The 26,553-nt window shown below is 44.4% G+C and overlaps 1 protein-coding gene across 1 annotated transcript; it reads left to right on the forward strand.

Moving 5' to 3' along the window:
- The first annotated feature begins 134 nt into the window (after window positions 1-134).
- On the forward strand, window positions 135-25,007 carry WDR79 (Telomerase Cajal body protein 1 homolog). Its single transcript, XM_050187519.3, has 10 exons — window positions 135-788; window positions 909-1,023; window positions 1,713-1,801; window positions 3,281-3,371; window positions 4,508-4,640; window positions 6,712-6,798; window positions 14,523-14,641; window positions 18,183-18,286; window positions 21,506-21,655; window positions 24,715-25,007. The coding sequence occupies exons 1-10, from the start codon at window positions 562-564 to the stop codon at window positions 24,887-24,889; spliced, it is 1,290 nt and encodes a 429-aa protein (XP_050043476.1). The 5' UTR covers window positions 135-561; the 3' UTR covers window positions 24,890-25,007.
- Window positions 25,008-26,553: the final 1,546 nt, after the last annotated feature.

Consider the following 26,553-nt stretch of genomic DNA (forward strand, 5'->3'; position numbering starts at 1 on the left):
TGCGCTGCGCAAAGTAGATCCAAATCTTACAATTCCAAGTTTCTCATTGTTGTATTTCCCTCATTAAACGCGTTGTAAGTAGGCAAATGAAAAAAATGCCTTACGTAAACTGTTATGAAGATGTATAAATAGTATAAATACTTGAAATTTGGTAGTTGGCGTCAGGATACACGCTCACACGACGTACCGCATGCACACGAGCATGAAAAAATAGAGGAGGCTGTGACACGAGTTATGCACCATATGAATGAATCTACCGTAAAATTACAGTCAATTGTTACACTGCCTAGAATTCTAGGCACATTAGCAACTATAGTAAAATACTTGTCGCTCATTTCCGAAGAAGCGTGAAGTAGTGTTGTGTGGGAGAGCTCTATGCGATGATTGTCAGCAGCGAATTCGTTCGTCGAATATTTCGTGAATGTGTCGAGTAAGCAGCGCGTGTTTTACGAGATGCCGAGGAGACCCTAGTGCACAGGCGCGGGAATCTTGTGCGAATGTGCGTCCGGTGGTGGACGTAAAACCCTTCGTTGGATTAGACCCTTCGTTACGAAAGCCCTGATGAACAGAAGCATGGCTGATGAACCTTTGGTGGTGGAGGAGACAGACCCCACGGGCCTTGGTGATAACTCGGACTGCGAGTTGTTTGCGAGTGAGAGCCCGGAACGTGACTTTAATACCTGTCTGACCAACACAGTTGTAACAGCCTTCAACTACTGCATAAAGCCCGTTCAAGTGTGCGGTGCATGGAAAGCATTTTCTAAGTGCATCACAAGGGGTTGTAAATGGTAAACTAGTTTGTTTTATATTTTTCTCGTCGTTTCTCTCATAGTTCCTTATGCATAAGCTGAACAGAAGTGGTGGTACTTCACTCGGTCGCTTTTTTTCTTCTCATTTTCTTCATGGAGGTCTCCTGATGGATCATGCATTTTAACAAACAGCGACGATCGCTGTCTGCGGATTTTCAACCTTCCTGCGGTCCTGTGCCAACAGCAGATTGACTGGAATGAAGCGGAAGAAATGGTGACATGTTAAACCATGCCTCCGAGACCGCATGTTCCATGTTACTTCACACCATTCAGTTAGGGGGTTTAAAACTTGTGCTCATAATATTTGTTGTAAACTTTACACTGTCAGTTGCGATTGTTTTGGAACAATGAGTTACAGTGCCGCACTTTTATCTAAGTTTCTGGCTACACTGTTTTCAACATCCCATAAAGCTTTATGCAAAAGTATTGCTTCTGTTTACACATTGTGAACGTGTGTAAAATTCAGATTGTTTTCCTACACTATACATCTTTTGTGTGCCATGTTCAGATGTAATAGGAGATAAAGCAACCATTCTAATTCCATACATACTGTGGTACAACCAAGATCCAGCAGTTTTGTTTTGTCTTTGAATATTATACTTTCTTGCTCATTAATGAGGTGGCCAGTTCTTGACTAGGGTGCAGAGACCCTGCTTGTGTAACCTAAACACATAGCAGCACACATTTGACTGATGTTTCAGCAAAATGCAGCAGCAGCTTTCAACTTGCCTTTTTATGTGCTTGACAGCAATACAGGTGCCAATGTAACTGCAGCAGTTTTCTAGCTCACTTTAATGCTAATTCTTCTTGAATTGCATGACTAAAGTAGTTGGGGTGATAGTTGTGGAGCTTTTTTTTTTTTTCTACCAGGAATAGCTTAGGTGATTGGAGTTGTGCTTCCAGGTTCCTGTGCTCAAGTGCAGTGAAAGTGGCCTGATATATGACTATGCTTGGTTCCCTGGCATGAGTTCCTCAGATCCGGCAACTTGTTGGTATGTGCCAGCAATCATTGCGAGCATGCTTTATATATATACTGGCACCACACTTGCTGTGTCAGTGGTCATCGAATACTGCAAGGTTGTCAAAGCCTTTACAGGAGACGCCCTCTGTAGGGCGATTCAGGCCAAACTTTCTGATAAGCCAAATTGTTTGGGGAATGTCTAATGTTTGGTGAAGTTTCTTTGGTTTCCCATACATACAATACACTTGCATTAAGCTTCAATTCTAATATGATGAAAAAATTTCCAACGTACCTCGAAGGGAGCCTGCAACACCTACAGCATTGGGAGCAGTTATGGAACATCTCAAATGCCAGACAAATTGCATTGGTGACTTTTAATTTAAATACATCCGCAGTTGCAATAGTGCTTGACAAACTTTTAAAACTGCAGCTGTGATGCAGCCTTGCATATAACCTTATTTAACCTTCTGCATCCATACATTTCCCAAACAGCTGCAGTGGCACATGCTTTGAAAGTTTACTGCCATTGATACAAGGAATGAAGACAGGAATCTCATTTAAGAGGTGGAACAGGGGAAGAGAGGAGGACGGCTAATGAGAACATTAGCGTTGCTAGGAAAAGCGCTCAATAAGCTAGCAAATGAGAAAGGCCTACAACAGTCAGCAGGAAACAAAACTCTGCCAGTGCTCCTTGCGCCACTGATGAGCACTGGAGCACCGAGCAGACGTGTTATGGTATAGGGTAGAAGTGAGGGCCGTAACGATAGATTGTGACTGCATATAGCTCCCCAGTGATCACAAGTGGTGCAAAACGTTCTGGCCACCATGCAGTCCAATTATCACATTCGAATCGCTGACTGTACAGTTGAGGCAAAGAAGGAAGTTGTCGCGAAAGGGGATTGCACATTGTGTATATGCAGAGTAAGTTAGGAACAGAACAGTTACAAAAATGTATACAGCATGTGAGCTTTTTACATAGGGATGATAGTTTCATCACTAGCCATACTGATATACAGCCACCACCAACATAACAAAAACACATACCTTTGTGCTTCTCCAACTGGCAGAAGCAGAGTTTTCCAGTGACTTGCTCGTAAATGCTTGCTTGGCCCATCTTGAGAGAAACATAAGTGTTGACTGTGCAAAGTCTGCATCTGCTAAAGGAACTTTATACTCAAAAACTATGTTAACTAGAGCAACCTATTATTGATAGAGCATGGCGGACATACTGCTTTGATAAAGCATGCTCTTTTAAGCAAGAAAATAGAACTTATGTCAAACACTGGCATTAACTCACCCCCGCTATTGGCTGTCATATAATTGCACATGACAGAGGAGTTGCCACGACCAACCTGTTTATGGGCTGCTCAGTTCTTGCTGCTTTATATTAGGCGTCCCTTTCCAAGTAATGCAGCTGTTGCAGAGCAAAAGTAATCTGAGGTGCCATTGTCATGTTTTGCTTTATTTCTCAAGCTGAAATGCTTCTGAAATGTTTTGCACTTATTCGCAGCTTTGCAAGCACAAGTACAAGAAATCCTGTCCACCTCTGGGATGCATACACAGCTGAGTTGCGGTGCTCTTACAGGTCATATAATCACTTGGTAGGAATGGTTTTTTTTAAACAACCACTTGTATTGGGCAAGCAAAAGGAACTTCCACAATTTTCATCTCTCTCTTGTACTTGCACTATTAAACATGTTGTGTTGAAATGCATGTAAGCAAGAAGAGGCATTTTCAGAGTTTTATGTCTAACCCACAGAAGCTCAGTACAAGCAGATTTCTGTCTCTGCTCATGATTTCAGACAGTAGCTCTCACCTCTGCCCACATGCACAGGGGCAGGCTGTGCTTTGTGCTTGCCACTCGATTACTGACATATGTTTTATGATTATGCATAAGCAGACCTTGGTCTGTGGTTCCATTATGTAGTAGCATTTCCTCATTGGCTGGCGTGATATCGCTTGCTACTTCATCACCAAGACCTTATTGCTTCTAAAGTGAAGCTTTCTTTGCCTGCTCCCTTTGTTTCCTGTCTACCTGCCGTGGTTGCTTAGTGGCTATGATGTTGGGCTGCTAAGCGCAAGGTCATGGGATCGAATCCGGGCCATGGCAGCCGCATTTCAATGGGGGCAAAATGTGAAAACACCCGTGTACTTAGATTTAGGCGCACGTTAAAGAACCCCAGGTGGTCAAAATTTCCGGAGTTCCCCACTACGGCGTGCCTCATAATCAGAAAGTTTTTTTTTGTGTGTGTGTGTGTGTGTGTGTGTGTGTTTGTGGGTGTGTGTGTGTGTGTGTGTTTCCTGTCTCTTCAATTGGTTTCCTCATGAGTAGAGTGGGCCAATCTGGAGGCAGTGTAATGGTAAACTAGGCCTGTCCTGTAATCAAAACTGTGCTGATTCCAAAGTCGGTACAATATTACAATACAATACTATCACATTGACAGTATATAGATAGATGATGGTTGTACATTGTCATCTGAAAGTCATTGCTGCATCCGTGTCGCATGCCATGAGACCATGGGAACATGTGTGTTTACGTATAAGCAGAAGGTGTAAGCAACTACAGAAGTTGGAAATATACTATTGCACACATAATGTGTGTTCATAGCAATAAATTAAAATGAATCAAGGAAGCTTTGCTTAACGTTGATTCCAAAAAGTATGTTGGATCTGTCATAATTTTGTAAAAGTATCTTTGCTCTGAAGTTTACTAGCTTTTTTTTTTTTTCTTTTCCAGGATGAGCCCGTGGCAGCACACAGTATAGCATTTGACAGTTTTGGTGAGAAGCTGTACTGCGGGTTTGACAAGATGGTGCGAGTATTCGACGTGGCCAGGCCGGGGAGGTGTTTTGAAGAGCGGCCAACAAATGGTGACTTGCAACCTTCCCCTGTTTTGATATTATTGCAGAGCCACTCTATGCTTATGACCTCTGCGTGCTCCAGCCAAACATTGGTAATGGAACCGAGATCGTTGGAGATAATACGTTTGAATTGCCATCCTATTTTAGCTTTGAAAGCTTGAATTACCTTTAAGTAATCCCAGAAAGACTCATCAGCTGCAGGTCTTGCTTTTGGAGACTTTCATTCAAAAAGGGAATGTTGACATTTATTGGAAAATAGTCAATGTTCAGTTTATAAAAAGAAACTAAAGTTGCCTTGTTCCTACCTCTATGTCTGTTGTCCAGTTATTGCTACATCGTTCAAAAATTAAAATGTTGCATTCTGCTACTGAGCATGTGATCTCGAGTTTGATCGCTGACCATGGTGGCCATACTCTGATTGAGGCAGAATATAAAGGGGCTTGTGTACTTATATTTAGGCGCACATTAAAATGCCCGAGGTTGCAGGGTGACAAATTTAGCTTATGATGAGAGTGTTTAGGCTTGTTGCCTTTTCCAACTTGCTTTAAAATTGTTCATCCATTTGTCCTGGCTCTTAGGTTTGTTGTTATTCAAGGTATGTTAGTAGAAAGATATTGCAACTTGATGTGATGGGTGTTTCAGTGACTGTCTCCCATTATAAAAAAAGGGGGATTTGTATAGAAAAATTTTTTGGTGGATCAGATTTACAGTTATATCAATCACCATAAATTGTGCACTAATTGCCACAAAGACCTTAAGTTAACACCAATTAGCTTCCTACATAATTACTTAAGGGAATGTGATGCAATTTTGGCATTGAAGCTGGTTCATTGTCCATGGAATGTCCGCCTGTAGGAGTTGTGCGACTTCTGCCACTTTCGAGATAACTGTCCCCAAAATCTCCCGCAACGTGTATTGGTGACACTTAATTTTGTTCCATGGTGTGCAAGCAAGGCATCCTGGCAGGATTTTAAGTAGAATACCAATGACATTTCTCCACTTAAGTTTCACACATCTCGAGAAGACCAAAATTTACCTGAATTCGTAGGAAAAAATAGTAAGCTGTTTAATGGCATCCATGTCCTCTTGTGGATATGTAGTGTATGACAATATACCTGCTAACCCTTTGAGGTTCAATTTATTTTGCCATGCAGGACCCCCTGGGGTCAATTTTTTTTATTGCCGATTTAAAATCTCGAGTCACGTATTTCGAGAAAAAATTATCACATTTCTTTAGAGTGACCATAAAGTGACACATTTTTTTCAGTAGGTAAACATGCATTCTTTATGCATCAATACAGATGGGCTTGCATAAATACTTATAATGAGAATTAAAATGTAGACACACTGGAGTATATTCCAATGCAGCATGATTCGCCATATCAAAGGGATTGCCGCTCAACTCATTTGCAGAAGAACAACCACCATGCGTGTCCATAGCGTAATCGAACTTTGTGTCTGAGCCCATGCTAGAAAACTTGAATGTTGTGTGACCAACAGAAAGACCGAATGAATCAGAAACTTGTCGTAATTGTTTTTCCTATTACCAACAAGGGTTTCACGAGTTTTGAGAAAAGAAACAGGCATGGCAGCATCGTTTGTATATACCAGCATCCACCTGCAAATAGATGAAATTGCGCCCCTGTGAGCAATAAACGAGTGAGCATCTAGCAGTGACCCTTTGAGAGATTAGAGAATTAGATAGACATAAGTTTTTGCGAGCAATGCAAACGAAAACAGCCTGTGAGACGAAACCAAAACTATTTGCCACGCATGCATGGATGCGCAAGCGCTTGTTGACGCACCAGCTTAAAGAAGCCATGGAATTAAAATGAAGAGACTACGGAGGGAAAAAAAATGTCTTGTATCCGCACAGGGTGGCATCACTTGCTGGGCGACAGAGCGTTGAAAAATTAGCGTGTTTTTCATACATACAGACAGTGATGTAAGTACATGGCATCGACCATTTGGAACTTGTTCATGGCGCCATATATTTACATCGTTGACTCTCAGAGGATGAACTGACTTCTTGTTTACCGCTCTGCTTTAGTGTGTGTGGTGTTACTTCTGCCTCTTGCAGTGAAGAAGATGGGTCAACCTGGCATCATCAGTTGTTTTGCGTTCAGCCCACTTGGTGTCTATGCCGCTGGATCCTACTGTAAGACAGGTATGCACCTCCTGTATGTGCAATACTGCCTATTTTTAAAGGGAAAGCTTAGCTGATGATAAAGCCAATTCCAATGTGCTACACTGCAAGCTGGCATCACTTTCTCTTCTTACATACCCTGAGGTTCCAGCACAACGCTCGCTCATTGCAGCCCTCGATTGAAGTGACCTATAACCTGAATACCAGCTGCGCCACTGAGGTGTTGAAATCTCCTGTGACTCAAGCAACTAGAACGCCTGCAGCAGCTAAGCAATATAGCTGAATAAAGCATTTCTGAAAGACGTAACATTGGTGATGAGCTTGAAGAAGCTGCTGTGCACATAGCCTACCTACAACTATAGTCCCTGTGGCAACACACATGCTCTATAAAAGAATTTTCTGCATCTGTTTGGGTGTTGTAGTCGGGTATCGTCAAATTTAATTTTAAGGCCAACTGCATAAAATGGGACATTTCAAAGCGTGCCATTTTGCTGACACTCTGTGGTCCTCCACCTATGAGACATTGAAGGCATGGTGGCACCGAAAACGCTGAACATCATCCCTTTTTATTGATACAGTAGAACCCCGTTAACATGATCGTGTTTTGTATGATTTTGCAGCCTCAACGTTCGTGATTGAGAACACAAAAAATGACCCATGAAGCCAGGCTTCTTTTTTATCTGTTAATCTTCAGCACATCACCAAACTGCGGTTGTATGGTATGTTTTTCGGCCACTAGATCCCATGTGAACTAGAACAGGTGTGAGGTGTGTGGGATGGTAAGTACTACACACCTGCCATGGCAGCTTTCTCACATACTCGCCTGCCTGTGTCATGTGCAAATGCTGGCATGCACTCGACTTCCTCTTCTGGTACTACCAGGAAATCTAAAAAATCATTGCGTACTTGCATTCACAGCTATCGCTGGCAGTCGCATTGCGATAAGCGTCTTCACCTATCTATTCCATAGCATGCGTGGTGTAGTGCCATTGGAAGCGTACTGCATGCTTTCAATTGGCAATAACCCAAATACACTGATGCTCCTTGCTGCATTTGTGAAGTGGGTGTTGTGTTTCGCTCAGGTGGCATCCTGTTCTGGCATTGCCTACCAGGTCAATTTCGTTTCACTCTCCTGTCGCCGTTTTAAACATTACAAAATAGGAAAGCGACTAAGCATGTCTTCTGGCGGCATCATACTCCTTCGTTGCCCACCAGCTTGATTTTATTTTGGTTTCCTGTCGCTGTCTTTAAACACTACACAGTAGAAAAGCACCAAAGTGCATCTTTAGTCGTTCGAGCCTTACAAGCTCAACTCATGACAGTGTATTGTGCCACAATGATTCTCGCTAAATAGACACATCAAAATTTCCCACCAAAATACCCTACCCCAAAGAAGCTGCTGACTCTGACCAAATTGAAGGAGCACATGCATAGAGGGGGGGGGCTTGCCAAAGCCACAATAATGACAATGCGTCTCTTGGGCTGCTCAAGCTTCACCAGTTCAGCATGCTTCGGTGTCTTATGCTGCAACAATTTGCGCAACGCTTCACATTATGGAGATGTCAACTACAGTAGGGCCTGAAATTTTTTAGTGGCTTCGGATTGTACATTTTCCTGGTTAGTGCGTTTTTTCTTGTGTCGTTTTCCTTTTTTGACAACTTACGAACAACGTTTTACTGTGTGGCCTCCCTCTTCTGGCAGCATTTTGACCCACAGCCCTCCAAACTCTACCACAGATGCCACTTACAATGTCAGGACCAGTTCCTGGATGAGTCTATTCAGAGCTTTCATAGCAGGGCCTTGACACTGGGAACACACTGTCAATATGGCTCTGCTTCTGTTATGACGAACACTGAACACAGCAGGCTGGACTGCTCATAACACACTTGAGAGGTGGTGCTTCTGTGCAAAGACAAAGAGAGGCCACATCGACCAAGTCTGTTAAAAAAGAAAAAGTGGAAAGAATGAAGCATGACTTTCAAACAAGCAGCATGCTTCACACTGCAAGATGCATCCTATAGGAAAGCGGGAGCATCCCGAAAACACTGCAAAAAGTGAAAGTGTGCGAATGTTGTGGCACTTGCCCAATCAGGCGAGTATCTCTTCATGGTCTTTTTCATGGTCTCTTCGGAAGTTGAAGGCACAAGCCTTGCATTCGGGGTTGATCCAAGAGCCACCTACTCGCTCATCAGTGAACAGATGCTCAGAAATGTGGGGACTAAAAATATGTCCACTCTCATCCAAACCAACATCGCCTTCTGACGACGGTCAGCTGAAGTCCTCTAAGTTTTGGGTACAGCACTTATCAAAGTAAATTTCAGAGTTGCAGCGTGCATTGCCACTAGTTGTAATGAAGGCAACAGGCTGTAGTCTCCTAAGCCGCAGCTAGTTCCAGTCACTTGGCATCTCACTAAATGGCACTCATCCAATTCACCATGACAGAAATGTGGCTACTGTACATGCGGCCATTCTTTTTTTTTTAATGACAATGTGAACAGCTACAAGGGACCACCTAAAAAACTCAGAACTTATAAAGATTCAGCATCTCCTAAGCTCCTGCATGCATGACTGGCTCCATTGGCTTTGAGACAAGCTGTAGAAGAAAAGCCAAAAGCACCATAACAGAATTGGGAACACCCAATGTAGACTTGGGAAATGCTCCACTTAGACTTTGCAAGACCAATTGAAGGCAACATTTTGTAAATGTAGATGCTTTTACCAGCCAGCATGAGGTCAGATGCTTGGCTAGCTCAGCTTCTGTCTCCAGAGCTGAATTAATTTTGCCAGTGAAATGGACAATTCAGTGACTAGTACGCCTTATCACCTAACTGGAAGTGGGCAAGTGGAGCACATTGTCTACGAGCTGAAACAAGCCTCATCACACGAACGAAGTGGTGACATTACACTGCACTTGGCCAGATCTATTTAAAGTAATGTTCGAATGTATGCTCAGCAACTGGAAAGATGCCAGCACAGCTGATCTTTAAAAGAGGATTGAGATCAAACTTCTGTAGCTTGCTCCCAGCCTGTTCAACACATTGACAGAATTTGCTGTTCGTAAACAGACTTTCCTTACAACCAGGAAATTTTTTCACCTACGAGGTTTGTCTGACAAATTCATACAGTGAGTCAGCAAAACAGTGGGAGAGGCTGTAGCAGCATCGCTATCTCTAATCGTAAGGACCCAGTTGACCTCACCTCGAGGGTATGAGCCATACCTAACTGCTGTATGACAAGATAGAATTTTATGTGTGCACTTCTTTGTGTACCCTATTTTTAGCCGTTGTCGAAATGGAGATCAACAAACAGACAGAGCAAAGGGTCAGTATGAAATTTCTCGTGAAATTAGGCAAGAATGGTGCAGAAATTCATTACTAGCTTCAATACTTGGGAGGTGCTTAAGCTTCACCTTTAAGAGTGGAATGTGATAGCATTAAAGGGTCCCTGACTGCTTCTCGCATTTCCCGGCAACTGCAGCTTATGTAACTGTAATCTTTATCGGGAAACGCTTGCGGTGAACACACTATGCACGAAGGTCAGCTTTCTGGTTCTTTATTTTTTCATTCCCCCACGGTGCTGCTGCTGCCGCGGATGGTAGAAATGTGGTATGCTGCGCTATAATAGACAGAAAGCACATGTTGCATACTGCTCTGTGATTGGTAGAGACGTTTCGCTCACGGTCAACGTGGTCAACTCGCACTCAATGCTGTAGATGGCGGGCTCACTGCACAATGGGGCCCTTCAAGCTATCGCTTTAAATTATCTATGAAAAGGATCCACTAAAGGAAAGAACCGTGTTCAATGGATCCAGTATTTTTGGGAAGGCTATGAAGTGTACCTCAAGGATGATCCAAGACAAGGGTGCCCCTGCACCTAGCATAAAAATGAAGATCTATATCGTGTTAATTCTCTTGTACTCACCGATTCCAAAATTATTGTTAGAATGATACCAAAACACTTGATTTGTGAAAGTCGTCAATTGACCAGATTTAGGCTAAAAATTCGGAAATCAAAAAGGTTTATGCCACAATGTTGCCGAAACTTCTGACTCCTGAGTGAAAGCTGCGACGAAAAGAATTTTGCAATGATTGGAAAACTTCTTGCAAAGGGTCATCATGAGTGATGAAACTTGGATTTGTAAATACCACATTGAGATGAAGTCGCAGATGTTCGAGTGGAAAAAGGAAGATGAGCCAAGACCCTGTCCTGGCTCTGTCCCAAAAAGTGTGGAAGGACAAAGCAAAAATTAGATATGTTGATCATGTGTTTTCACTGCCGTGTAATTGTGCAATACGAGTTTGTATCTGAAGGTCAAACTGTCAATAAAGCATGGAGTTCCTGAAACATTTGAAAAGTTGTGTGAGCCGCGTGCAACTAAATTTGTCATTAGAGGGGTGCTGGATGCTGCACCACAAAGCACTCGGGAATTTAATTAAAAGAAATTGCATGACTGATCATTCAGAGCATAGTAAATCAAAATATCACGAAAGTGAGAAGCTTTGCTGGAGGTGTGAGGCTAACAAACAACACAGGCACTGTCATGCAGCATGTACGACAACAGTGCCCACCATGTGTGAATTTACGAGTGATGTGAAATACAAAAAAATGCACACAACAATGCACTTGGCAAACACAACACTATAAAAAAGAGCATCATGGAATGATTACTTAAAACGTAAGATTACACGTGGTTAAGAAAAAATTGCCAACGATTACATTACTTCCTAATGCGAAATTTGAGCGCAGCTGTTTCGGCTTTTCAATATAGCGAGGCAAAGAATTCGAGCAAGACATGTATGTACAGTTACAGACAACTTTTTATTCTTCACACATCTTCCTTTTTCAAGAAACACTCCACTATGTACCATTTCTTGATTTTCATGAAGGAAGTTTTGTGGTTGGAGAAATAGATGGATATATGCTCGACTTGCTGCGCCAATGCCTGATTCGACATAGCGCAACTCTGGATTCTGGCGGTGACGCCGCTGGGCCTCTGCTCGGGCAGCTTGTTTAGCAGCAGTGGCCTTCCACCAGTTGCCTCGCTCATGGCTGAGAAAGAACTGGCTAAGAATAAACTATTTATATAGGCAGACGGATTATATTATAATATAAACCGTCTGTGAGCCGCGGACAATCGGTCACGTGTGGAACATTTTGCACCAGCCGCCACAAACAGAGCGTAGCTTGGCACAACTGCCTTGCTTATTGGTAGGTCGTGGGAAGCAGCGCATAGGCGCAAAGGAATGTTGCACGGCGAAGGGATGGCAGCGACTGACTGACTCCGCTGATGCTGCTAGCGAGTCAACTGAAAGTGGGCTCTGCATTTCGGCTTGGGAAGCACGCACTGTGATCCGCTGATACCAAGCCAGCACTTCGACAGCCGAGGACATGCTCGTCGAGACTCCCACCTGCTGGTTCCTTGCTGCTTAAAATGATTATGGACTTGCGTTGCGTGTTGGTCTACTTGCCAACTGCGCTGGCCTGGAGATCTTCGGCCGAGTCCCAGATGCACCACCACGCTGCCCCAACTTCCAAGCCGCTGTGCCATTTCCCGCAATGACCTCCCCGCTCTCTCCTTTGCTGTGGGCCAGCTACTCACATGACAAATAGGCCAGGCGATTTAACCCTTTCACTGTCACGGACGTACCGGTACGTCTTCGCGCTTCCCCCCCACAGTGTCACCGACGTACCGGTACGTTCTCTATCGTGCGTTCAAAATTTCGCGCCTCAGCGCAAAGCTGGCGCTCCTGAACTGGCCCCTCCATCTGTTGACTCTTTCTACAAGTTCGTATTTTCGCCTCGACCTGTGGTAGTCACGTATTGAAGAGAACGGTGCGACTGCCACTCGCCCCTCTCTCTTTGCTGAGTGGCGCGGTGGCTCCGCGTTCGCTGTATCATGAGTCGCGCGCGTGTGGTTATGGGTTCAAGGGTTGTTCTGCCATCTCCGCGGGTTTGAAGGTTTTTATTTTTATTCTGTTGGTGTGTCTGCTACGGCGCGTCAAGTTCAGAGGCACGCGCCACGCTGTTGCCTCTCCGAAAAGAGTGACTCGATTGCTGCTTTCGCTCTCTCGCCACACCCTCGCTTCCGACTTGCAGCAGTAAACGTAAAGCCCTTCGAACTTTGTTTTAGCCTTTTTCCATCTCCCTCTGTCTTCTTGATCACGCAACGTCCCATTTCTCTCCGTTGTGCGGGCGACTGAAAGCGCATCCTCCCTGCGCGCGGTTACTTTCGGATGGCTGAGCGCGCGGACCTTCGTCTGCTCATTGGAGCGGTGGCTCAATTCCGATTCAGAATACGAGCCGAGCTCGGATTCGGACAGTCTCATGCGAGGAAGAGGGGAGTTCCGCATCGTCAGATTCAGATGTTGAATGGATGTTATAGTCAGGCTGATGATGATGATGATGTTTACTAACAACAGCTGCAGAACACTGAAATGTGCATATTGCAGTGACTATGTTGTTTGTATACCAATCATAATCAAAAATAAATTGCTATGTTCATTCCCTGTTATGCTCGTTCCCTGAAACCAAGCCGACACTGGGGGGGTGTCATGGCCAGAAATGTCCGACAACAAAAGGGTTAAGAAAGAACAGGAGAGCTCCCCACCATCGCATAAGTGGTGCCGTGACTGCGGCGGCAATGGGGCCATGTCGAGAGAGACACGAGTGCATGCACTTTGTGACAGTACGTATGTGAACCATACTCACCTGTTTCGGCAACAATGACTGAAGCAACCATATCTGTAACCCGATCCCAGGCAGAGCAGCAAATTCCCTGTAGCAAGCAAGTGTGTTTTGGGCCCAGCTGATTTAGCCGTTCATAAACAACTAATTTGGTGTTCCTTTTAAAAGTTGATCATACTGCACATCTGTTCTTCTTTTCTTATAGTAAATTGCACAGCTTGTCGTGGAAGAGTTACTTAAATCCTAGAGCAAGCGCATGAATCATGCTTGCATTTTGCAAAATCAAATTTTCATGAGAAAAACATGCTTCTCCATGCCGTGTCACTATAAACATTTTCACATGTAGCTCACAGAGGTGTTGCAAAGTACCATAAAAGTTCTGGTTCATTTGCTGCTACACTAGTGGAACTAAAGGTGTGTGCCAGGGTGTGTTGATATGAAACAAGTGCTCACCTAGCAGATCACATAGTAGAACTCACGCATTTTATTATCTCATACACAGATGGCTCCATGTCACATGGTAGCATTTCCCTGGCAGTTGTGACCTTACAAATGGCTGTAGCTGCTAGCAATGTAGCACCTATCTGGCCTCTTCGATGTCTGGGGAAGTTGTCGGATTATGATTGGAATTCAGATCAACACAAGAATGTGTGTGCATTATCTGGTAGCTAACTCAGAACTATCTGAGAAATTGGAAGAGGTTTAGGACCAGAAAGCTTCATTTATCAGTAAAAACCGTGATGTTTTTGAAAGTGGCTCTGAGCTAGTGCTACACTGGGGTGGGAAGTAATTATAACTGGGATTAAAATTGGTCACCTTGCAAATTTTGCAAATTTTCCAAAATGATTCGTAATATCTTTATGTGTACTCTAACTCAACAGCAGCTAAACAGGGCTGCTCTTTCTAATTTTTTCGTTGTGTCGTCTTGTGCGGAACAATGTGGCTTTAGCACGCTGGAGCGTTTGCTTCTTCGGCAAGCTGCATCCACTTTGGCCATGTGTGCAGTGTTATTATGTGTTCATTGTATTGGGGATAACCGCCATCTTACTTGCTTTTCTTAGTGGCTGTCTACAGTGAATCCGATGGGGTCCTGCAGTTCATCTTGTCTGGCCACCATGGAGGTGTGACGCATTTGAACTTCTCCCCTGACGGACAGCTTCTCTACAGCGGGGGCAGAAAGGCATGTTTTTTCAGCTTGCCTCATGCATCTTGGTACCCGCCGTGGTTGCTTAGTGGCGATGGTGTTGGGCTGCAAGCAAGAGGTCGCGGGATGAAATCCCGGCCATGGCGGCCACGTTTCAGTGGGGCAAAATGCAAAAACACCCATGTACTTAGATTTGGGCGCACATTAAAGAACCCCCAGGTGGTAAAAATTTCTGGAATCTCCCACTACGGCATGCCTCATAATCAGATTGTGGTTTTGGCGCGTAAAACCCTATAATTTAATTTTCTTTAATGTGTCTTGGTGTCCGTAAGCCATTTCTGCTGCTATTTTACAAAGAATAGAGCTTAACCCTCTCCATGCAGAAGACTAGCTGAGCTTGTCAAGGGTGCACTTGCAAAACAGACTGAACAATGTGCACAGCTCATCCAGCGTGATCTTGTCTTTCATGCAGCCCAACAATTTGAGCTAGTTTCATTGCTCTGTGCTTCTAAACAACACCACTTGGTTCAAGGAGCCTGTTGAAGGACTGAAGTTTTGAATATGCAACCAAAACATGCAGTAAAGGCAACTTTCGTTACAGCATAAATAATTTTTTTTTTTTTTTCATATAAGCTTCATTTTCCTGACACAAACTTTTCACATGGTCTTGCTTTATACAGTGAAATCCCAGTAATTTGAAATTTTTCATTCTAATTGACGGATAATTCTAAGTGCTCTGTCGATCCCAACAAAGTTCAGTGCATTTGAATAGTTAGAAATTCCCACGAATTGCGAAAAGCTTCCAAATACCGTGCAACAGTTATTTCGAACCGAATTTGTCACTCCCATGGACCGCTTTTAAGGCAAACTTAACCAAAGGCATCGTTCAATGCGTGGCTGTCATAATGTCACGAGCTGTAAAAAATGACGAAGGAAGAGGTGCATGGGAATCCAAGATCGAACCGGAGCAAGCAGAGTGGTGCGCGCCCTCATTTCTCATCTGGTTTAAAAGGAGCAGGAAGGAGCCCCCAGCGGGCTCACCTATGCACCTGCCCCCCTCCCTCCTAGTGTGTGCTTGATGACTTTGCCGCACATTTACTCAAAAGCAAGAGACGGGCAGCGATGCTGCCTTCAAGTTCCCATTTCAGCTCCCCATGATGTCATGGATTTTGACGGCATCTAGTAGTGTGATGAAAGAGCAAGCAATTGAGATGAACAAGTTTTTTTAGTTTTTTTACTTAACTACAATGACCCAAATATGAGAAAGTACTTTGAGTTATGGTGACATCACACTGACGTACTGGCACTGGCATTTTATTGCGAAATTAAAATAAAATTAAAGTTCAGCCTTCATTTCCTCTTTTAGTAATGAAACTCTTACCACATGGGAAGAGCTTGAAAGAATACATTATCAGTGAAAACTGATTTAATGTTTCTCTTTAGCGTCCCTTTAAAGACACTTGGATTGTACAACCTTCCTTGAATGCACAGTAAACGCTGTTGTGTATGTGTGCACACATACTGGTTGTATTGTGACAGCAATTGTGTGCCCTTTCGCGGAGCAGTTTGCTCTAGAGGAACGACATGGCACTTTCGGTGGTGCGCCGCATGTTGGCTCAGCAAAAGCTCAGGAATACGAAAACATTACCACTCCTGCCCTGCTACTGCGTGATCAGCTGTAAGAAATGCAACTGGTTGTTCATTAATGCACTGTGCTCCATTCATGCTGCAAAATGTGGAATGGTAGAGAGAAGATGTGTGCAGTGGTTGACTGTAAAAGTAGTGACTTGCATCTTAAGGAATGGAATGAATCTATGTGGCCAAGTTCACAGACCACTGCTACATAAGGATTGCCTGTGTTGCTGGCCTTTCATGATGCATGGCTTTTTCTTCTTTTTTGAGGATAAAAAAATTTCACTCTTCCGCCAGGGTTGTATCGCTAACCTTTAAAGAAAGGACTTCAGTCCCAGAATGTCAGCAACAATGAATACCACTCATCACACAGTGAGAAAGGGAGCAGCGCTGCTTCTTAGTATAGCTTCTCGCAAGTCTCTCGTAAGTTTCTCGCACATAATCTACACACATCCACCCCATCTCACATGCCAAAATAATGCCCCCTATATCGCCAGCATATCAAGAATAAGTTAATGGGTACACACTTGAGTCAATGTGGCGAAGCATGGGTGACAGCGACTGCACGACAGCGCACGATCGAATGTTCAAAGCTGAACATTTGGTGACAGTCCTCAGAGTAAGCGAATGACTAACGATAATATGTCCTTGCTACAAAGCTATTGCAAAGTACAGAACTTCTACATTTCAGGCCTTGTGCTCAGCAAGAACAAATATGTGGCAACTGAGCACTCCCGCGAGCGATTAGGCAGAAAATAAACAATCAGATAGTAAATGCATCAAGAAACGTTACTGAGTCAGAAACATGACAAGCCGCTGCTTCACAGTATTTGCCAAATGGAGAATGCAGAGCAAACCATGCAGGTCCTGATTTAATTGATAAGTGGGATATGGATAGCTTAGCATACATCTCTAGCCCTGATTTTAGTACAAGTACCATATACACTGCTCGTGCAGTTTGGACAACACGCAATGAGCTCCAAAAGCGCTTAAATGTCCTCTGAAGCTGTGGCCAAAGTTTCGTGTCATCCACCCAGTCATCGTCTACAATATCTGCCAAAATAGAGGTTTGTTGAGCCACACTGGCGTCATGCACATCTATTGTAAACACAGAGGCAATCGAGGCAGCTGAGGCAAACAATGTATGCGTCACCATGTGATCGAACATGTCAGTGCCCGCATAATCACCGTGAAAAGGGTCTAAAAAAAAGGGTCTAAAAGGACTATGCGTATTTTCATGTCATAAAATTTGTTAAAATAAAAGGCCTCGCGAGATGATCTCATAGAAGCATGGATCACAGAAGCATGCGGAATGTCCATGCCACTTGCCAACCCCCGAGCCAAAGAGGAACAGCCTTCTTCCTTTTTCGCTCAATTAACCCTGCCGTTATAAGGCGGTAGCAGTGCAACACTCATGCCATCTCTCGTACTACTGTGCAAGCACACCAACCGCTACTGTAAAGCCACATGGCAAAGCCAGATTACAGGAGACAGGGGCTATGCAGGGAAAACAACATCAGCGGAAGCGTGAGAGTCACACGTACCCGCACATTCTATCAACGTCATTCCATCATCGTCATGCCGCCGTGCTCATGAGTGACATGGGCAAGTGAGTGCCATGGCAAAGTGTGACAATACTGGAGTATGTCGCATATAGCCATAGCAACGGAAGTCTCAGAATGACCACTACAGATGTTAAATAAACATCACTTGAGAAATACGGTGTGCCACTACGTTGCTTGAATGCTTATCGCATTACCATCTACAGTCATCGTGAGATGAGTTGCCCTAATTTTTTTTTTTTTTCACCTTTATTCCTCACTACACTAGGAGCAGTTTGATTTAACCTCTCCATCTTTCTTCTTTTTTCTCTCTCTCTCTCTCGTAATTTTCCATCCCACTTTTACTCTTGCTGTTGATTTTCTAATGGTGTTATTTTTTGCAGGACACAGAGATTCTCTGCTGGGACCTGCGTAATCTGGGCAAGGTGTTGTACTGCATGAAAAGAACTGTCACGACTCACCAGCGCATGTACTTCGAGCTTTCCCGGTGGGTTGTTCTTGCAGAATTGAGCTCTGTCTTTTCTGTTAAAAATGCATTAAAATTTCTGTTAAAAAATGCGTTAGACTTCATGTTCTCTTTTTTATTTTCTGTTGTTTATTTTCTTTTCTGGTTGCACACTTTATCTGTTGCAGTAGTTTGGTTAGCCAGAAAGAAATGCAATGCTTATGTAGTGCTAGTGATGCGATATATTTCAAGTGAGAACGCTTGAGCCTTAGCTTGGCCTTACCTTTTCAAAATTTTACTTTGTGTGAGGCGGCACGATGAGGTAGCTGCTGTAGCCACGCTTTGTTTAGGCCAGCGAGCTGTGGTGCAGTGGGATCTCAGGAGCGGCCGACAGCGCAGCCGCACAGGTTGAGGGCGTTAGCATGTTCTATTCTTGCGCTACCTGCATGTGAGCCCATCTTCTTTGCCTGCTTTGGAGGCGATAGTCACGCCGCTGCAGGGCCTCCCTCCTTATGCAAAGCGCGATTGAATTAAAGTTTAATGGTAAAGTCCCGGTAAAGTGTGCAGATGGTGGGGTCGTTGGTAGTGTCGGGTTCACGCAGTCTGACAGAAGTGTACCAGGCAGCACTGGCAGCGTAGGTTGTAAGTGAGGCACAGCCACAGTGCGTAGTTCGAAATCACGACCTGCTGCAGGTTCTTGTAGATTCCGGGGCTGACGATAGGCATGGGTGGACGCAGGCAATGTGGGACGGCAAGACACGGAATGACATGGCGGTTCAACTGGGGAGAGCTGTTGTGGATTGAGCGCTTGAGCTGACATAGTGAGCAAGGACGGCTGCCCATAAGTCCGCATAGACGTTGGGGCCGGGATTGACAATCGGAGCGTGGAACTTTGTTGAGAAGGAAGTGGCTGTCCAGCTGGATGAACCAGATGTACAGCATGTTGATGTAGAATTCCCGGACACCCTACAACTCCAGGACGTCTGCCGGATTGTGTGAGGCCACATCACTCGCCTTGGTAGAGTCGGTTCACTGATGCTGGCATGGATGAGCTCGTTTGTCCGGGTTGCCAATTTGTGGGAGGTGGCACGAAGAGCCACCATAGTCACAGTTTATTTAGGCCGGGCAGCCATGGTACAGTAGGATCTCGGGAGCGGCCAACACCGTGGCCGTTCAGGTCGTGCGTGCAAGCGTGTTCTATTCTTACACTACCTGCATGTGAGCCTATCTTCTTCACCTGCTTTGGAGGCAGTAGTCGCACCGCTACAACTTCTTAGGTTACATTATTTTGTGCTTGTGTTGAAAAATTGCTGGGTGTAGCCTTATTAAACTAAACACTGTATCTTGGAGTTGACATAAAACTTAGAAGAGGTCCTGAATCACCCCTTGGGCTTGGTGAAAAAACACAGTCCATGGATAGCATGCACTGATGTGAACATCTCGGCCAAATTTTGCTGTCATGCGCGGAGCATGGAGCTCGCAAGCGGACTATCAAGTCACCTTTTTCTTCTAACACTCTTTTCAACAGAAGCCTTCTCCTCACTCTTTTCTGGCTGCTTTATTTTGTCGCATAGCAAGTTCTCATATGCAGCTGCTATTGGCCAAAAGCTGACGCCAATCAAGAAGTCTAACTGTTACTGTGTATATTAGCAACGCAGTTTAATAAACAGGCTGAAGTAGGTGAAAATCTGCTTTTGAATTTCGGTAGGAATTAAGTTTTCTCAGAAGAAGCTGACTATTGTCTGCTCATGCTCAGCCACGGCTGCCCACGTAAGAATTAAAGTTTAGTTACCCTGCTTATCGGTCTCGTATCCGTTAGGTCTCACTAATTTAGACTACTGTTGAATGCTCAACTAGCCTCAAACCACGTGAAACTTAAGGTCAGACCACACACACGCTTGCCAGCTTGCACTCACTCCTGCCAGCTCCTGGCTTGATGTCTTGGCAGACTTTGCTTCGTATTGAGCTACTGATAGTACTTCAATATGCGCAAGTTAGATGTGGCTACTATCCGTCGGTCTAGCTTGTGCAGAACAAAGCTGGTCCGCACCATATAGCACAGCCAGACTGGAGCATATGAGTGCAAGCGTGCACTAAAACTCTGTCGTGCACAAAGAAAACACTGTGCATAGGCACTAAAGTGGCATGTAGCTGGGGTCTGCTTCGATGAGTCCGCTCGCTGGGCACACTGCGGCTCGCTAAGGACAACAGTGTTTCGCACATCGCAGGTTCCAAAATTGTAAATAGTGGCAACTGCATGAACATCCAAAATGAAATTTGGACTGCCTGCCATGGTGACATTCAGTAGGCGGTACGATGTGGGCGCGCCCTGCTCCACCATAGTCTATGCAGTGCAAGTGAAGAAGGAGCGGGAGCACTGCGAAGGGGTTCATAGGTGACCTTTGATTGAATTTCACTTCTGCTGAACGCATTGAAGTGTTTCTGAAATAGTCTATTTTAATTCGAAGTGCATTTCTCGACTCAATCAAAAATAGTTCAGGGCCCCTTGAATGTATAATTGTAGTTGCACTGTGAGTACAGTCGAACCCACTTATAACAATATCCAAATGCCTCGAAAATTTCATTCTTATAACCGATAATTGCTATGACCAGGTTGCTTGAAAACATCACAATAGGGGGATGGCAGAGGTGATGTGAGAAAACTACAATGGCGGTGAGGCCAGTGCCCCTCCCCACCACCTTCCTCCATCCGGCTGCTGATTGTGTTCACTCGTTTAAGTACTTCCTGGTTGCTTCGATTGTGTGTAACAAGCTGCGGCTGTTGGCTTTAAAGAATGGCACTGCTATAAAAACTGCAAAGAAGGGTCAAGGGTGGCAAGCGATATGCGAGCACCGCCGAGGCATCGCTTTGGTGGCCCCAAAAGGGGCCTTTTAAAGAATGCGAGAAGGTTGCCGCAGCAGACTGTCAGCTTAAGAAATCCAGAAGGAATACTGAGGCAAGATCACCCCAAGCATCTTGCCACGTACTTCCCACTTGCTTGCACGAGAAAACCCTATGACCATCGCTACACCAATCTTATAGCTGGGATTGGTCACTCGGACTGGCGCATGGTGTGAAAAGAAGAATGGAAAATAAAATGTAATGTGCTAGATATGAGCCCTGGTGGCTTTGTTCTTCCACATTCTGTATTCTGTTACTCATTACAAGTCGCATTGCTTTTGTGTTGGCCTGAGTTCCAGCCACAAAAGGGAGGTTGGCTTCAGATGTAGTCATAGACTTACTTTTCTTTAAATTTTCAGGTGCGGAAACTACCTAATTTCAGGGAACAGTAATGGCATCGTTACTGCTTGGGATCTTAAAGTTGAGCCGTTAGAACTTGAGGACTGTGAGCCCCTCAAGAAGCCAGGCCTCCTCTTCAAGGCCCATGACGACTGCGTAAATGGCATCAGGTGAGGTAGTCACTAAATGCTTGCTCTTGAAGCCACTTTGTACTTGCAGTGCAGTTGGTAGCTGACTGCAACATCATTAGAGCTTTTATTACATGCATGCTATATTATCTAACGTCCATGATTGAGGAAAGTTATGAGAGGAAGGTTATGAAGTTGGTATTATGTGGCTAATCTATGGCGTTCCTTACATTGCACACGTCACATGCCGTCAAAATGGTTGCACTACACCATTTTGGCCAACAGCTGCTTGCTATCTTTAGTTTAGATAACTTCTCTTGGAACTTGAGCAGCTGTACAACTTGTACTGCACTACCTATTTATTGCCAAGCTCTCTTCATGAGCAGCTGCAGGCATCTCTATTTGCCTCAAAACAATCGTGGTGGTGCAGGGGGAAACACGTAACAATAATTGGCTGGAATTTGTGTCTCGAAGCCACAATTTGACTAAGAGAGATACTCTAGTGCGAGGCTTCAAATGATTTTCGTCCACGAGGTGTTGTTTAATGTGCACCAAAATTTTGGCACACAAGCATTTTTTGCATTGCTTCCCCTTTATAATGTAACCATAGCACCTTGAAGCAAACCTCCTACTGCCTCATGCCCAGTAGCAGAACACCATGGCCACCTATGCACTGGTGGCTCTGTGGCCATGGTATGATGCGTGGGAAATTAAAGTAGCATAACTCTCCGTAATGTCATGGCAATCGTTCCAATGCTACCCACTTTTGAAAGCCACAGCACAATACCAGCAGTGTTACTTGTGCATCACACTTGACATAAGCAAGAGAGGCTGTAAACAATAATGGTTGCCTTCAGTAATTCTTGCGAACAAGTAGGCGATAAATGAGAAAAATATATATATATATAAGCAGACTTCAGCAATTCTTCCGGCTCTGAGCTTGTTTATAACGACAGCAGGCTCTCAAAGTAGGCACTCCCATTTTCTCTAGAACAACTTATCCTTTGCAATTTCGCATGACATCATCATCGTACATTACAAGCTGTGACATCCAAAATACATACCGTATTTATTCGAATCTAGGCCGATAGTTTTTTTTTCAAGTAATCATATTCCAAACTCTAGGGTCGGCTTAGATTCGAGGATTTTAAAGAACACACCAATTTTTCATTGAAACTGCTAAGCATGGTGCATAGCTAGCGCCATCTAGAAAAGTCAGTATCACAGCCGCTACTAGCCGTGCCAGTAGCCAACTGTACACAAGCAAGGTCGCCATTTTGACCTGTGTCGTGTCTGCCATATCGGTGCGCGGTGTAGTGTTATCGCGATGGCACCAAGCAGGAGATGCCACTACAGTGCTGCTTTCAAGCGAAAAGTTGTGATAGCCGCAGAGGCGTCGTCGAATCTTCAGGCCGGGCGGGACTTCGGCGTCAACGAGAAAAACTTCCGTCGTTGGAGGGGACAATGACAACAGCTTTTTGCATGCGCCGCAACGAGGATGGCATTTAGCGGACCAAAGAAAGGCCGTCACTACGAAGTGGAGACAGTTTTGGTCGACTTTGTTCGGACGCAGGGAGCAGCTGCCCTTCCAGTGACAACAGAAGTGCTCCAAGCGAAAGCTAGGGAACTTTCGAGGGAGCGAGGCCTAACGCCAAAGCGCTGAAGCGCTTCGGCTTCAGCCTCCTACATTGCACTTCAATCACCCAGAAGCTGCCAAGTGATTTCGAAGAAAAGCTGATAGCTTTTCAGCGCTATGTGCTGCGAAAGAGAGAAGCAGCAGGCTACAACCTTGGGCAAATCGGTAAAACCGACCAGATGGCTGTGTATTTTGATATGCCAGTGGCGTGCACCCTGAATGAAAAGGGTGCCAAGGAGGCGAAGGTGCGCTCTGCGGGCTACCAGAAGCAGCGTACAACTGTGATGCTGTGCTGCACAACTGATGGACATAAACGGCCTCCTTATATGATATTTAAAAGGAAGACACTGCCCGCTCGAGAAACTTTCCCAAGAAATGTCATTGTGTGGGCAAATGAGAATAGGGGGATGACGGGTGTGATGGTGGAAGAGTGGGTTAAGATTGTGTGGCGAAGGTGTCCAGGAGCCCTTTTGACAAAGAACTCGCTCCTTGTCGTCGACTCTTACCGTGGGCACTTTACCGACAATGTGAAGGCTGCGCTCGCCCAAGCGAACATGGACCTTGCTGTCATACCGGGCGGCATGAAGGGCCAGTTGCAGCCACTTGATGTCTGCATCAACAAACCTTTCAAGGATCGTCTGCAGAAATATTACACGGACTGGTTGACTGACGAAGACCACATGCTAACGGCAGCGGGCCGCATCAAGTGTGCATCGCTATCGCAGCTGGCAGGCTGGGTAGCTGCAGTGTGGGACAACATCCCAGGTACTTTGATCTTGCGCACCTTTAAAAAGTGCAGCATATCTAATGTGCTTGACGGTACTCAAGATAGTGCACTGTTTGAAGGTGACAGTGACAAGGAACACAGCGACGAGTCTAGCAGCGATGACGACGTTTAATGAGCTCTGCACGTTCAGATTCAATAAATGCTGTTTGCATTTTGTGAACGCTGACCTCGCTTTTTTTGTTCGGTCTACATTCGAGGTAATATATTTTTTTGTTGTTGGCTTCGGACTTTAGGGGGTCGGCTTAGAATCGGGGTCGGCCTAGATTCGAGTAAATACGGTATACCGCTAGTCTCAGAGTCTATCTGCATGGCACACAATATTGCGCACTAATTTCCAAGTGCCAAAGCTGCACAATACCGCATTGCTTAGTGCATCCGCCTCCCAACTGCACATTGCCACATGGGCATGAGCGTGATCCCCAGTGGAGCGGTGAGCAGTTTCGTTTTGAAGCAAAGCTTTGTTATCGCACCCTCTTGGACTTTCCTGCTGCACCTGCTTACCCAGAAACGAAAAGCATAAGACCAAATAAAAACAAAGTTTGCAACAGAGTTTGCGCACTTTGTTTTGATTTCATCCTTCCGTCTGTCCTCTTTTTGCTAAGTAACCTCTGTAGCATGCCATTCATCCTGGTGTGTAACACCAATTAGCCTCAATAACATTTATGCTCTTCTTTGCAGCCTCCATCCAACATTACCAATCTATGCCACAACCTCGGGGCAGAGGAAATTTCCAGAGCTTTCAGATGATGACAGTGACATTCTCTTTACCTTCAACGATTCAGACAAAGTGGACAATTCTCTCAGACTTTGGCTTCTGGATGACAGACCACAGGATGTTGAACAGTTGTCATAACTACTTTGCCATTCACAGAACTGCCTTCAACGCACCCTGAGCCCTGCTTTCTGTCTATGCCTGTATTATTGTCACTGTACATAAAAAGTTTGCAAAATAAATGTCATTTGATTGTTGAGTTTCTCTGTACTCTCTTGTGTATACATTAGGGTCCTTCGTTTACTGGTTTTATATTTTTATAAATTCAGGGAGTAATAATCTGGTGTTGTCTTTGAAGATCAAAGCCGGTGAGAAATCGGGGCTTTCGTTGTCTGGCAGCTGAAAGTGTGGGAATCTCTCTTGTAACTTTTGCTAACAGTTAATGCAGGCAATAGTCTACTTTTGGACATAAACATTCTATGTATTTAAACAATTAAAGTCACTTACAGGAACATCTAATGACAACAAAAGATGCTCGCAAGTTATGGGAAGAACTCGTATACACAAATCCTCATTGGCAGGTATTATTAATTCATTTAAAAAAAAGCCACATTAACAAAATCGGCAACTAGAGATGTGCTTGATGATTCCTTTCTTTACTTTTTCTCTTCACTTTTTAACAAAGGAATACAGTAAAAATAGTGTGCATGGACATGCTTCGCAGGAAGTCTGATGCCTTTCCTTAACCCCTTAACCACAATGACAATTTTTAAAAAAGTTGTATAAGTGCAGACTCATTTTTAGACCTAGATATTTTTCTGACAATTTTTTTTTAAGTACACCAGAAATGCATATTGCATTTTTACTGATCTTGAAAAAAAAAAAGAAAAGCGAAGGTCATTGTGTATTGTTTATTTGTCAAAATTTCGTCCTTGTCTGTTGTCCTCTATTACTGTTTTCAGATATATGCTCTTGTAACAAGATTAGTGGAATACCAGCTAGCTGAATCAACCACCTTTCTTTGAAGTCATGGTCAAGTCCCTCTACATCACACCTATCATACACAATTCAGAACAACATCAGTGCTATGTTTGTTTCCTAGTGCGTAACTGTTGTTTACGTGTGTTTACCTACACAGGCATTTTTGCATTTCGCCCCAGTGAAGTGCAGCTGCTGCTGCTGGGATCGAACCGACGACCTTGAATTCAGCAGCACAATGCCAAAGCCACCAAGTTACTGGGGTGGGTTCAGCAACAATTTCATGGTCCTAAATGCATTTTTGGGGGTTGGATATGCAAGAGTAAGGGGATGCTGGTTGGTTCTAGTTGGTATGCATTATTCCAGCACAGCTTAAGAAGTAACAGAAAGAAGCAAAAATATACGTGACCAAGTGACAAGAGTGACAAGTTGGGCAAGTTGGTAAAGAACTTCACGACAACGGATAAACAGCTAAAAAAATGATGCTGACTCCAAGAAGAAAGGGGTGTAATTTTATGTCCATTTCTTGTGTTTATTCGTGTCATTTTTCGTGTGCTTCATCCGACATTTAGCGGAAGGTCGTGGCACAGTACGCCACAAGGTCTCAAGGGGAGGATGACAAGTGTAGAGTAATGTGGACAGCGCAACAAAGTTTCCAGATCCAGTTGGTGGGCAAGCAAGCAAGGGCGTAACCAGGCAAGAGCATGCGAACAGCTTTCACGAACAAGAAGCCTTGAATCAGACAAGATGATCTTCGATGCACAGCTACACCCATACATGTTAGCAGTGGCAGTGGCCCCCCTTCTGTGCTTGGTATGCTTCACCGC

Source organism: Dermacentor andersoni, chromosome 2 (assembly GCF_023375885.2).
Source record: "Dermacentor andersoni chromosome 2, qqDerAnde1_hic_scaffold, whole genome shotgun sequence".
Taxonomy (NCBI): domain Eukaryota; kingdom Metazoa; phylum Arthropoda; class Arachnida; order Ixodida; family Ixodidae; genus Dermacentor; species Dermacentor andersoni.

Coding starts and splice junctions, on each gene's coding strand:
- WDR79 (XM_050187519.3), top strand. CDS start 562: ATGAACAGAAGCATGGCTGATGAACCTTTGGTGGTGGAGGAGACAGAC. Junction 1,802..3,280: donor TCAGATCCGGCAACTTGTTG/GTATGTGCCAGC, acceptor ACTTATTCGCAG/CTTTGCAAGCACAAGTACAA. Junction 18,287..21,505: donor ATGTACTTCGAGCTTTCCCG/GTGGGTTGTTCT, acceptor TTAAATTTTCAG/GTGCGGAAACTACCTAATTT.